This window comes from Salvelinus namaycush, chromosome 20, assembly GCF_016432855.1.
Source record: "Salvelinus namaycush isolate Seneca chromosome 20, SaNama_1.0, whole genome shotgun sequence".
Classification (NCBI taxonomy): domain Eukaryota; kingdom Metazoa; phylum Chordata; class Actinopteri; order Salmoniformes; family Salmonidae; genus Salvelinus; species Salvelinus namaycush.
Window position 1 is genome coordinate 31,271,176 of NC_052326.1, and position 13,019 is coordinate 31,284,194.

A 13,019-nucleotide genomic window follows, 5' to 3' on the forward strand; every position below is an offset into this window, starting at 1 on the left:
GATAAAGGGCCTATCACATGATTAGCTCTAAAGCACATCCTATATAGTCCATTGCCATTGGACACAATTTTGATTGACATTAAATTTGACCAACAATGCAGCAGGGGACAAGTCTTCACTACTGTAGTGACATACTGATGCTCACGAAAAACAACTAGCTAGCCAGCCCTTTTACAAACAGGAAAACAATACTTATATTTAAACTGATTTGTCCCATGGCTTAAAATCCCTTATATCGGACAACGCAGCTGTGAACGACAATACACACCGTTGAGGTAAAGTTAATGTCATTTGTAGCTAACAACCTGGCACCCAGTTAGCTAGCTATAACTAACGATAGCTAGATTGCTGCCATAATGCTCATAGGTCATGGCAGTGAGTAACGTTACTGCAGCTTGGTTATTGCAGCTTGGTGCAGCTTCTAGCTACTTTACAAGTCATTAGTCAACCTGGGTTGCATACTTTCTAATCATGTATTCATACTCACGTCAACATTTCAGTGCTGCTTTGGTCTAAAGTTGACTTAGCTACAGTTGTGGATGCATGACGAGAATCTGAAAGATGACGACTGAGACCCACGTCAAGGACATCAAGCCAGGACTCAAGAATCTCAACGTTATCTTCATCGTACTGGAAACCGGTGAGGGGGGGGGGGGGTGCGCTGTTTCAAATACTACCTCATAACAGTATTACTAGGAATCAAATGTTAATGATCTTGTAATGCACTGGGGTGGGAAAGAAAGTTATGTAAAATCTTACACACAATATAATGGCACAACAGATGTTCAATAGTGAGTAACATCCTTCTTGTATGCCACTATGTAGTCTGAGAACAGTTCATGTTGGTTTATTTGAATCATACCAGCCATCAAATAACTTACCTGTGTTGAACCCTCCCTCTTTTTTCCACAAGTGGATGTTTACACTCCTCACAATGAGATATGACACTTTCCTTGTACAACTAGCTTGGTCTGTCTTTGTAAAAAAATCAAAAGCCACTGATTTATTTGTCCCTCATAACCCCTCACATAGGACGAGTGACAAAGACAAAGGATGGGCATGAGGTGCGGACCTGTAAGGTGGCTGACAAAACAGGCAGCATCAGCATCTCTGTTTGGGATGAGGTGGGGGGACTGATCCAAACCGGTGACATAATCAGACTCACTAAGGGGTGAGTTATTGAGTCACATCCCAGTCAACACCTCCACTGTATGGACAAAGCTCCAAACCTACTGCTGAGTATAAAATCAATACAGAAATAAGACCACCCAGTCATCATGTCTACTTTACCTAACCGCATGAAGTTATTCGGATGAATACGTGCCATACGTTATTAGTAGTCTGCAATATTGTATTGAAATTGCTGCCTTTTTCTCCAGATATGCGTCTGTGTTCAAAGGTTGCCTGACTCTGTACACAGGCAGAGGTGGAGAGCTGTTGAAGATTGGAGAGTAAGTCCTGTAGTTGCAGCCATGTAAATGTGGCTGAGAGATGCATGTAATGTCATAAGTTACTGGTGTAAACTAATGCCCACTTAATGTTTTGTTCAGGTTCTGCATGGTGTACTCCGAGGTGCCAAATTTCAGTGAGCCTAACCTAGAGTATTCTAACATGGACCAGATGAAAAACAAGACGGTAAGGGGTGTTCTGAACATAAGGATGTCAGTGTGTAAGCATGTCTTACTACAGGATGCTTTACGGAAGGATAGGGGGAAAATATTATTAAGTGCCTTTTTCTTGTACTGTAAGTGAACAGATTATTTCATTCCCAGGTACTCAGTGACCAAGGAAACATACTGAACAATAACTCAGCTGGTAAGTCCACTATCAGAGACCAACAAAAAAAGTGACATCAAATGGAAGTGTTTCGGCAACTACCTTTGTTAGTGTTTTTCAAGAAAAGTAATTTTGACCTCTGCGGCTTAAGGTGCTATATGCAACAATTCCACCTGCATGTCTCCAGCAGTAAACTAAATTGCTGCTTGAAGCTGTAAAGTTGCATATTTTACCTGTGAGTGGCTGGTTCAGCCACCTTCAGTGTATAAACAGCAGTGTCTTCATTTTAATTGTGAACACTAACAACTTTTCCTTTTATCACTTTATGAACATTCTAATTTGTACATTACAATTTCTTATTCTAGGAAATGACACTACCAATGGGAACGGTGTAAATTCACAAGGTTCCGGGAGCTCAACTACCCCTCCGCAGGGAGGGCGGGCTGGCAGTGGTGTCAGCAGCAGGGCAACCAATCCAGGAGGGACCACTGTCAATGGAAAGGAGACCAGACGTTCTACCAAAAGATGATTAGAGAAGAGAGAAGCAAAGTCCATCACGTGCCAGAAACTTCAAATGAGAGACTCTACCACTGAAGACTCGTGTTTCTTTTACAAACTGTGTAATCAGTCTTTATATATTATTTAGTTTTGTTGAAATTACCATGACCATTATTTACTTGTCTTTGTAAAGTGGGTTAAGAAATAGTATCTTAATTAGGTTTGTTTAAGGAACATGGTTCACAAAAGCTGTAACAAGAGTTTACCTTACATTTTTTTTTTTTTTTTTTTTTTACAATTAATTGTTTTAATGGGAAGTCATGTGTTTTTCAAAGGAAGACAGGCAGGGATGTTACCATCCCTTTGTTTAAAATGTGATACCTTTTTTTAAACAAAATATTTTCTGCACTCAATGTTAAGTTTTCCCATGAGATGTCTAAAATATAAAATTACTCTTAGAGCTCTTACAGCTAATGTGCTGTGTGGGCTCTGTGTTCAAAAAGTAGCCTAAGGCTGACAGATGGGTGTGTAGTTGGATTTTGTCAATCAGAAATACAAGCATATACAGTTGAAGTCAGAAGTTTACATTACACTTATTAAAACTTGTTTTTCAACCACTCCACAATTGTTTTGTTAAACTATAGTTTAATCTACTTTGTGCATGACAATAAATTTTTCCAACAATTGTTTACAGATTTTACTTATTCACTGTATTCCAGTGGGTCAGAAGTTTACATACACTAAGTTGACTATGCCTTTTAACAGCTCCAGAAAAGGAGGTCATGGCTTTAGAAGCTTCTGATAGGCTAATTGATGTCAATTGGAGGTGTATTTCAAGGCCTACCTTCAAACTCAGTGCCTCTTTTCTTGACATTATGGGAAAATCAAAAGAAATCAGAAAAAAGTTGTAGACTACAAGTCTGGTTCATCCTTGGGAGTAATTTCCAAACGGTTGAAGGTTCCACGTTCATCTGTACAAACAATAGTACACAAGTATAAACACCATGGGACCACGCAGCCGTCATACCGGTCGGTCTCCTAGAGATTAATGTACTTTGGTGCGAAAAGTGCAAATCAATCCCAGAACAGCAGCAAAAAACCTTGTGAAGATGCTGGAGGAAACAGGTACAAAAGTATCTACATCCACAGTAAAACGAGTCCTATATCAACATAACCTGAAAGGCCGCTCAGCAAGGAAGAAGCCATTGCTCCAAAACCACCATAAAAAAATCCAGACTACGGTTTGCAACTGCACATCAGAACAAAAAACGTACTTTTTGGAGAAATGTCCTCTGGTCTGATGAAACAAAAATAGAACTGTTTGGCCATAATGACCATCGTTATGTTTGGAGGAAAAAGGGGGAGGCTTGCAAGCCGAAGAACACCATCCCAACCGTGAAGCACGGGGGTGGAAGCATCATGTTGTGGGGGTGCTTTGCTGCAGGAGGGACTGGTGCACTTCATAAAATAGATGGCATCATGAGAAAGGACAATTATGTGGATATATTGAAGCAACATCAAGAAATCAGTCGGGAAGTTTAAGCTTGGTTGCAAATGGGTCTTCCAAATGGACAATGACCCCAACATACTTCCAAAGTTGTGGCAAAATGGCTTAAGGACAATAAGTCAAGGTTTTAGAGTGGCTATCACAAAGCCCTGACCTCAATCCTATAGAAAACTTGTGGGCAGAACTGAAAAAGCATGTGCGAGCAAGGAGGCCTACAAACCTAACTCAGTTACACCTGCTCTGTCAGGAGGAATGGGCCAATATTCACCCAACTTATTGTGGGAAGCATATGGAAGGCTACCCAAAACGTTTGACCCAAGTTAAACAATTTAAAAGGCAATGCTACCAACTACTAATTGAGTGTATGTAAACTTCTGACCCACTGGGAATGTGATGAAAGAAAATAAAGCTGAAAAAAAGCATTCTCTCTACTATTATTCTGACATTTCACATTCTTAAAATAAAGTGGTTATCCTAACTGACCTAAGACAGGGAATGTTTACTAGAATTAAATTGTGAAAAACAGAGTTTAAATGTATTTGTCTAAGGTGTATGTAAACTTCTGACTTCAACTGTATAAAAGTGAACAAAAAACAAAGTAGATATTAAGCAATAGCACTTTATTTAAACAACCAATCCTAAGCCACAACACTGAATGACAAGACTCATAGGCTGCAGCATACAATGTATAAAATCGATAAGGTTTCAATGCCTTGGTTTGTTAAGTTTCTCCTGTAATGTCAAAGGTCAATGCAGATTACGTTGTTTGATTCACTCAAATCATTATACATGTACAATTTTTGTAACAAATAACCATTCACTATCACACTTAATGATATACAAAGGCAAAGTGCTTTCAAGGATTGCATTATCATGAAAGTTGGATATTTGTTCAGGAGTGGGAGAGAGGGGGGGTTTGTGTGTCTCTTTTAGGGCATCTCTAACCCCTAATGCTGCATCGCACATTCCTCTGCTTCAGTCAAAATCGCAAAGGTCGGGGGGGGTTGTATGACAAATGATTCATTTATTTTATTTTGAATGCTTAAGGCTGGATACGATAACATTTACCTCCACACGTAAACACCACATTCATCATCAGACTTCAGTAAGAGCCTTAGTTATTTGTTGCTTTTGTAATGAAGTTAGATGCACACACATTCTCCCAATATCTCATAGTGTCACAGTTACAACTGTACAGTTACAACTGTAAACTTGATGTTTAGACATATGGCTCAACTTAAACGTACAGTAAAAACCCACCGTACTATGAAAAATTGGATGATTCCTGGTGGATAAAGGATACTTTCAGGGTGTTAAATAAAAGCAATCATAAAGTACCTTCTTGCGACAAGTATCTGAAGGATAGCAAACATGTACCACAGACGAGGTTCACGTGTATGCTACAACAGACCTTAAAGAGATTTCATTCTGATCATAATACAGTTTGGCTTCACATTCCAGTGGCTGTTGTGATATATTATTTTTCCTTTCATTTTACATGCTCGTACGTACATACACACACACAAAATCAAGATCACATTAGATTTGTCTTTTAGATTAAAAGTGATTAATATGAGTTCATATTTTTGAGACACAAGTATAGGTGGTTATGAGCTAAGAAGACAAAGATGAGTTGTGCATCAAGGAGGTAGGCAAAACATGATCATAGCAATTACATTAGTAGCAAAAGTAATCTTTACTTTCAAAATAGCATGGACTTTGTATCTTGCCAATGAGATTCCATTTTGGATGAGAGACCGTTTTTTCCCATTTCAATTCATTAATATTAATTTATATATTTCTGAGGTAATACGATTTTAATATCGCACAATGTCATGCTAGTAAAACGTATATAAGATTTTTTGTTTGTTGTTGCTGTAAGCAACTGAAGGCTCTAGAAAATACACAATACTGAATGCAGACATGCTCAAACTCTCCACCAGGCAGCAGTAGCCGTAACTTACTTCAAAACAGAGCCTAAGGTGCAAGAGAAAAGAGTGAAAAGTTGACAAAAGGCCTGAAAAAGCATTTTATGCATTTTCACTTGCTCACATTGCACCACCTGAATTTATAATTAGGCCTAAATGAAGCACAATAAACACTTTCATGATCACCTACAGTTCACACTGAAGTCACATGGGAAGTTAACATGCTGTCCTAAACATTGGCTTGGCATATCCTATCCATTCCAAGGACCACAACCAGATATGCCATTTTTTTTAACCACTTGTCCCTGACATGAAATTCTTGACCAATTCCTAACTTTAACCCGCAACTTCCGAGATGGTGAAAAAAATTGCAGCAAAACAAGGAGCCAATGAAATTCTAGCAGAAGCAATATGGACACTGCTAGCCAATCAAAGCACATAATAATTCAAGGTCATAGCCCGTAGACATGGCCTGTGTTATATTTTGCCTGGCTGGTCTATGGAGTAAACAAATCCCAGCATCATACAAAGCAATGTCCAATGACTGAATCAAAACAAGATGCCTCTGCCCTCCTGAATAAGAGCTTAATATATCCAGACCAAAATAAAAAGGAGGGCTGTTAAGGTAAAGGACACGGCCAACCACCAACCTCAAGCTTTCAATTACACTAGAGTTTTACATTTTATTCAAAGGGTCAGTTAATGCATATTAGGCTACCACACATACTACGTAGGATACTGTACCAGAAACCAGTAGGCCTAACCTTACATATTATAATTTTCAAATATGCTCAAATTAAAATAATCCAATTTATGGACTCAAACCAAAAACTATTAAAAGACCATAGCACCAGAATCTTACAAACATCACTTGTGTTTCAAAGGGAATGTACTTTGCGTTACCAATTAGAAACAAAATAACAATATTCTTTACAGTATTTGTAAATCAGGAAAGTGTGTAAAGTTTTTCTTTGCCCTTTTGCTGATAGTAGTTCATATTGCCATCTCACACTCACATTCTTGACATCATACTCACTAATGAAGACATGACAGCTAACTGCCCAAATCATCACACAAACACAGAACTCTATGCCTACTCACTGTACTATAAAATTAATCACTACATCCTTAAGTTCTATGGCATAGCAATCCATTGTCTTTCTTGTCCACAAAATACAATATTCTACCACCATCTCAACCGAACCCAGTGCCTTGATGTTACCTTGAAGATTACATATATTATACTTAGAACATATCGCAATACAGAGAACAATTTATATAAAACCCAAACATAGATGCCCAAATAAAGTGGTTGCATACAAACTAGCTATTAAAATGTTTAAGCTACAACTTTTAATACTTGATTATCTTAGGTGTGTTCTTTTTGCATTCAAATACTTGAAATACGGTTAGAAGGGGTTGTACAGACACCAACTAAAACTACATCCCAATCAAATTAACATATACACTGCTAAAATGGTACTACAACTGTCACAAATATTAAATCTTTCTCTCTCAGCTTTATAATAATTCACCATGTTGATTTCAATACCATTTAGTTGAGTAAGTAAAGCAACAATCTCTACACACTACTGTCTGCAGTGCATTTTTAGTGATGTGCTTAGAACACCCAACAAAGTGCACTTGCCAATATTGCTTTTGTTATGAATTCACACTAAAACTTCAGTATTATCACCACAGTGATCCAAAACTATTTCACTGTGTGGTTTTTCAGGTCCCTTAATAAGAAAGGCTGTTCATTGAAAAATATGGCAAGCCAAGCAAGACTAAGGCAAGAATCAAACAAGAGCTAAATAAACTACAGTCAAGTTGTACATCCAGGTGTTTGGATTTATGACAACACCACGAGTGTTTCTTTGGATTTGTGCTTTGAAAAATGTATCCAGCCAATTAACAATTTCTCCAGGAGTCAAGCCACAGTGGACCACATGGATGATGAGACTGGGAAGCACTCTAGCATAGCATCATGTTTTGTATTATGAATGAACAATGGCTCACTGACTTCACCCCGTCTGTGATTGTGAATAGCTGTGCTCCTGAGAGGTGCGACCTCAACTTTTATCAACAATAAGGCTTTCAGTTGGCATGAATGGAAGACCAATTTCCTGATGCATAAAATATAAAAATCAGACTTTACTATTTGCTCAATTGTTTTCTAATGACACAGTTTAGTATACCTGTTTGTGTCAGGACAAAGTGTCAGTCAGGATTGTATTGACAGTAATAGAGGATCTGAGTTTTGCCGTTTACAAGTTCAAATAATATTCTTTAACCATCTTCAATTTTCTACGAGATCAAAATAGATTCCAACCCCATCATTTTGAGCAGCCATGTGTTACAGTATAACAATGCACACAACTCTCATAAATAAGGTACTTTATAATGGATCTAAAACAACTTCCGTTCTGAGACATCTCTTTTTTGCCTACTAAGGCATTCCTTTAATGGAAATATCATGATTTAATATCCTTATTCACCTATTTGCATTGTCCATCCTATGGGTAGTTGTCAAGAAGCAGTCAAGTCATGAAGAAATCATCAAATCAAAGAGAAAAAAGTTACAAATGTTTTCAAGTTGCATAATATGTATCAGATAACATTTACTCTCCAATGAGGTTCAATATATTAACAAAATGCACTGGCTTGGATAATCGTTGCGAGATATAACATCTTGAGGTAAGCTGTTCGATGTCAGATTACGGCTAATCAAGTAATACATGAAGTCACACAATAGAAAGTGTAGACATTACTCTCCACTAAGACAACACCATTGAATCCCTTTAAAGAGTAACGTTACTCTTAGATAGTATTTTTGGAGTAAGAGGTCAACTCAGTAACTGCCCTTAAAGAGGAAGAGAAAACAGACTAAATAAAAGCAATTGGTGTCGACATTTTGTCCCTGAAGTTTTTCAAAGCAGCCAACTACTGGGTTGAATAAAGTGAATCCAAGGATCAGTATGCTTTGTTTTGATCATAGGTATATGTTGCTAAGCCTTAACTAACTACAGAGGCACAAGAGAGACAAACGTATTCAACCAGTTCACTCTAGTTAATTCAGGACCAAACAAACTTTGGACAGTATAACAGGCCACACCACCTATGAGGACTGTATTGCAGAAAAGAGCACTAGCTACATGCGTGCCAACAAAAAAATTACAGTCTCTGAAAAAAGAAAAGGCCAGAAGTCTGGAGTCAATATATAATTGTTAAATTCTATAACCAGTTTGTTGTGTGCGTTTTTATTTATTTTCTCCATGACCTAAAGTATATGTGCCGCGGTATACAGGGATATGGGCAATCCCACATGAAAATGGAACAAATGTCAATTACATTTGATAATTGTTTCTCAATAATGATGTTAGACACGTGCCAAATTCTGCGAAATTACACTTCTTACTGCTACATTTCAAGGCCTTATTTGTAAAGTGGGACCAACAGTTTTGTTCCATTTTAACAAGCATTTGGAAGTTATGATTGAATAAGCATGGAAATCTTTTCCACCTAATGTAGTTGTACAACAATGACAAATGAATAATGAAAGCATAAACATACTATGCAATCAAAGAATCTGAACATCTCAAATAAATATTTTGTGTACATAGACAGGACAGACATGCAGCAGTTAGAATCATGGAAGAACTTAAAGGGATATTTTGGCATTTTTGCAATGAGGCCCTTTATCCACTTCTCCAGTCAGATGAACTCGTGGATACCATTTTTATGTGTCTGCTTACAGTTTGAAGGAAGTTGCTAACTAGCGTTAGCGCAGTGACTGGAAATCTATGGGTCTCATTGGGCCTCATTGCCAAAATCCCGAAGTATCCCTTTAATATTGTGCTTCACTCATGGATCTATACTTAAGATGACATAATTCCATCCATATCAAGACGTGTTTGTTTTGGTGATCAAATGTAAATTTATGACGGACTATAACATGAGATTTATTACTTTTAACTTCTTGTTAAAATCCACTTAAATATAATGTACCGCATCTTACATGTTAATTTATTCACTTTTTTTGTGAACTGTAGCCATTTTGAAGAATTCTTTGATAACAGTACACCGATGACAAATAAAGATCTAATTCAGCAGTTTAATTATGCTTGGAGAAGAGGAAATGTTTTTTGTGTACTCTTGATTTGAAATAATATTTTAAATGGAAATAAAAGAAAAACAAAATGGTAACTGCGTAGCTATTGCCTTTATCCAATGAGTTTTCAAGTAATGAAGGACACCGATGTCCTCGAGGTACAGTTATTGGCAGATATCCCAAAGGAATACGCTATGGACAGCATCACCATGGGGATCACTGGCATAACCAAAAGAAACCAACACCCTCTTTGTTTCTAACTTTATCCCTTCCACACCTCATTTAGAGGTTATTTAAAATCAGCATGACATAAGTGTTCGATCTCATATGAATGCTTTCTCACTTGAAGGACAATGGCGTCTACAGCAATAACGTTTTTCCTATTCTCCAATTTCAACATGACCCTACTTAGTCTTTCTTTCCACTCACATATCAGATGGCAACATTTTACAAGTTGCCCAAAATCAATAAGTACCCTGAATTTTTCTCAAAAGAAAAATGGAATGAAACAAAGATGTTGAATATGCTTCCATTCAATAGTTCTTCCCCCAACTTAACACGTAACTCAGTTTACAGTATTCTGACTCAACTACTTCTGTGCAATTTTACCGTCTTCTACCCTACTAGCCACCCTGCCATATTGTGTTTTCGATCACGCTCCCAAATAAAACTTGATCAGTCTTGCATCATGCAAATTACAATTACCTAATGCTATGCATTTCACTCCTCCCCTTGCCCAAAGCTCCCATATCACTTATTCCTACAATCTGAAGCATTTTGAGAAAGTTGCCAATTTTTGCAATTTGAGCCATGGTAAGGTATTATTGGCATTTGTCAAAGTTGACCTTTACTTTTTTAATCTCCATAGACACTTCCTTTTTCCATAGGCAGACAAACCAGGATTTCTACGGCACTTGTGGGTCTAGGTAATAGCATGGGGTGTTAAGGACGACTGTTTTGATATGGTATTGAGATAAGACAAAAAGGGACACATTCCCAAATGCAAATCAGATATGGGCCACAAAAAAAAATTGAGTAACAAAATAACAATACATAATTTGAGAGGTATTGTAAGGCAATCTTGATAGAAAAAATGGCGAGTCCATGATTAACAGGAGAGATAGCTCAGCTATTAGCCTGAGTGCCAACTGTTTACAAAATAAAACTCGAGGAAATAAAATAATCCCGGGATTACAAATCACAATGATTATATTGGAGTGAGGCTTGTACTGATAGATGTAAGGCAGTGCCTTCTAAAAGTATTCACACCTCTCAACTTTTTCCACATTTTGTTGTGTTACAGCCTGAATTTAAAATTGATTCAATTTATATTTTGTGTCACTGGCCTACACAAAATACCCCATAATGTCAAAGTGTAATTATGTTTGTAGATTTAAAAAAATAAATACATAAAAAATGTAAAGCTGAAACGAGTCAATAAGTATTCAACCCTTTTATTATGGCAAGCCTAAACACGTTGAGGAGTAAAAATGTGCTTAACAAGTCACATACTGTAAGTGGACTCACTCTGTATGCAATAAGTGTGTTAAACATTATTTTTCAAATGACTACCTCATCTCTGTACCCCACACATACAGATACCTGTAAGGTCCCTCAGTCAAGCAGTGAATTTCAAAACAAAGATTCAAGCAGTGAATTTCAAAACAAAGATTCAACCAAAGACCAGGGAGGTTTTCCAATGTCTCGCAAAGTGCAACTATTGAAAGAGCTGAAATTGACTATCCCTTTGAGCATGGTGAGGTTATTAATTACAATTTGGATGGTGTATCAACACACCCAGTCACTACGAACATACAGGCATCCTTCCTCAATCAGATGCCAGAAACAGCTCAGAGATTTCACCATGAGACCAATGGTGACTTTAAAACAGTTACAGAGTTTAATGGCTGTGATAGGAGAAAACTGAGTTACTCCACAATACTAACATAATTGACAGGGTGAAAGGAGGAAGCCTGTGCATACAAATATTCCAAAACATGCATCCTGTTTGTAACATGGCACTAAAGTAATACTGCAAAAAACAACAACACATTTTGCCCTGAATACAAAGTGTTATGTTTGGGGCAAATCTAACACAGCACATTACTGAATACCACTCTCCATATTTTCAAGCATAGTGGTGGCTGCATCATGTTATGGGTATGCTTGTAAGCCAGCAGCATACCACCCTGCATCTCACTGCTGGCTTGCTTCTGAAGCTAAGCAGGGTTGGTCCTGGTCGAGAGACCAGATGCTGCTGGAAGTGGTTTTGGAAGGCCAGTAGGAGGCACCCTTTCCTCTGATCTAAACAAAATATCCCAATGCCCCAGGGCAGTGATTGGGGACATTGCCCTGTTTAGGGTGCCGTATTTCGGATGGGACGTGACTCTCTGTTGTCACTAGATCCCATGGCACTTATCGTAAGAGTAGGGGTGTTAACCCCGGTGTCCTGGCTAAATTCCCAATCTGGCCTTCATACCATCATGGCCCCCTAATCTGCCACAGTTTACAATTGGCTCATTCCTCTCCCCTGTAACTATTCCCCAGGTCGTTGTTGTAAATGAGAATGTGTTCTCAGTCAACTTACCTGATAAAATATAGGTTAAAAAAAAGGACTGAGGAGTTTCAGGATAAAAACAATACATGGATTGGAGCTAAGCACAGACAAAATCCTAGAGGAAAACCTGGTTCCATCTGCTTTCCACCAGACACTTGGAGATTAATTCACTTTTCAGCAGAACAATTACTTAAAACACAAGGCCAAATGCACACGAGTTGTTTACCAGGAATACAGTGAGTGTTCCTGAGTGTTACAGTTGACTTGATTCGGCTTGAAAATCTATGGCAAGACCTGAAAATGGTTGTCTAGCAATGATCAACAACCAATTTGAAAGAGCTTTAAGAATTTTAGAAAATATTAATGGGCAAATTTTGCACAATCGAGGTGTGCAAAGCTCTTAGAGACTCACAGCTGTAATTGCTGCCAAAGGTGCTTCAAACAAAGTATTGAGTCAGGTATGTGAATATTTAAGCAAATGAGATATTTCTGCATTTTATTTTCAATAAAAAAATGTCAAAAAAAAATTATTCACTTTGTCATTATGGGGCATTGTGTGTAGATGGGTGAGAAAAAAGTAATATTTAATACATTTTGAATTCAGGCTGTAACACCAAAATGTGGAATAAGTCAAGGGTATAA

At 37.7% G+C, this 13,019-nt stretch overlaps 1 protein-coding gene across 2 annotated transcripts; it reads left to right on the forward strand.

Moving 5' to 3' along the window:
- Positions 1-134: 134 nt before the first annotated feature.
- On the forward strand, positions 135-2,929 carry LOC120065237 (SOSS complex subunit B1-like). 2 transcript variants are annotated; one of them, XM_039016053.1, is made up of 7 exons: positions 135-275; positions 501-640; positions 1,033-1,171; positions 1,380-1,451; positions 1,551-1,635; positions 1,773-1,815; positions 2,142-2,929. In XM_039016053.1, exons 2-7 carry the CDS (start codon positions 562-564, stop codon positions 2,303-2,305), a joined length of 582 nt encoding a protein of 193 aa, XP_038871981.1. In that variant the 5' UTR covers positions 135-275; positions 501-561; the 3' UTR covers positions 2,306-2,929. The 2 variants fall into 2 exon arrangements, with proteins under 2 accessions (XP_038871981.1, XP_038871982.1); XM_039016054.1 differs by lacking the exon at positions 1,380-1,451.
- The last annotated feature ends 10,090 nt before the right edge of the window (positions 2,930-13,019 follow it).

What these genes read in the sequence shown, in the direction of transcription:
- LOC120065237 (XM_039016053.1), top strand. Translation starts at nt 562, where the DNA reads ATGACGACTGAGACCCACGTCAAGGACATCAAGCCAGGACTCAAGAAT. An exon ending in ATAATCAGACTCACTAAGGG is followed by an intron (nt 1,172 to 1,379) that starts GTGAGTTATTGA and finishes CTTTTTCTCCAG; the next exon opens with ATATGCGTCTGTGTTCAAAG. An exon ending in ACTGAACAATAACTCAGCTG is followed by an intron (nt 1,816 to 2,141) that starts GTAAGTCCACTA and finishes TTCTTATTCTAG; the next exon opens with GAAATGACACTACCAATGGG.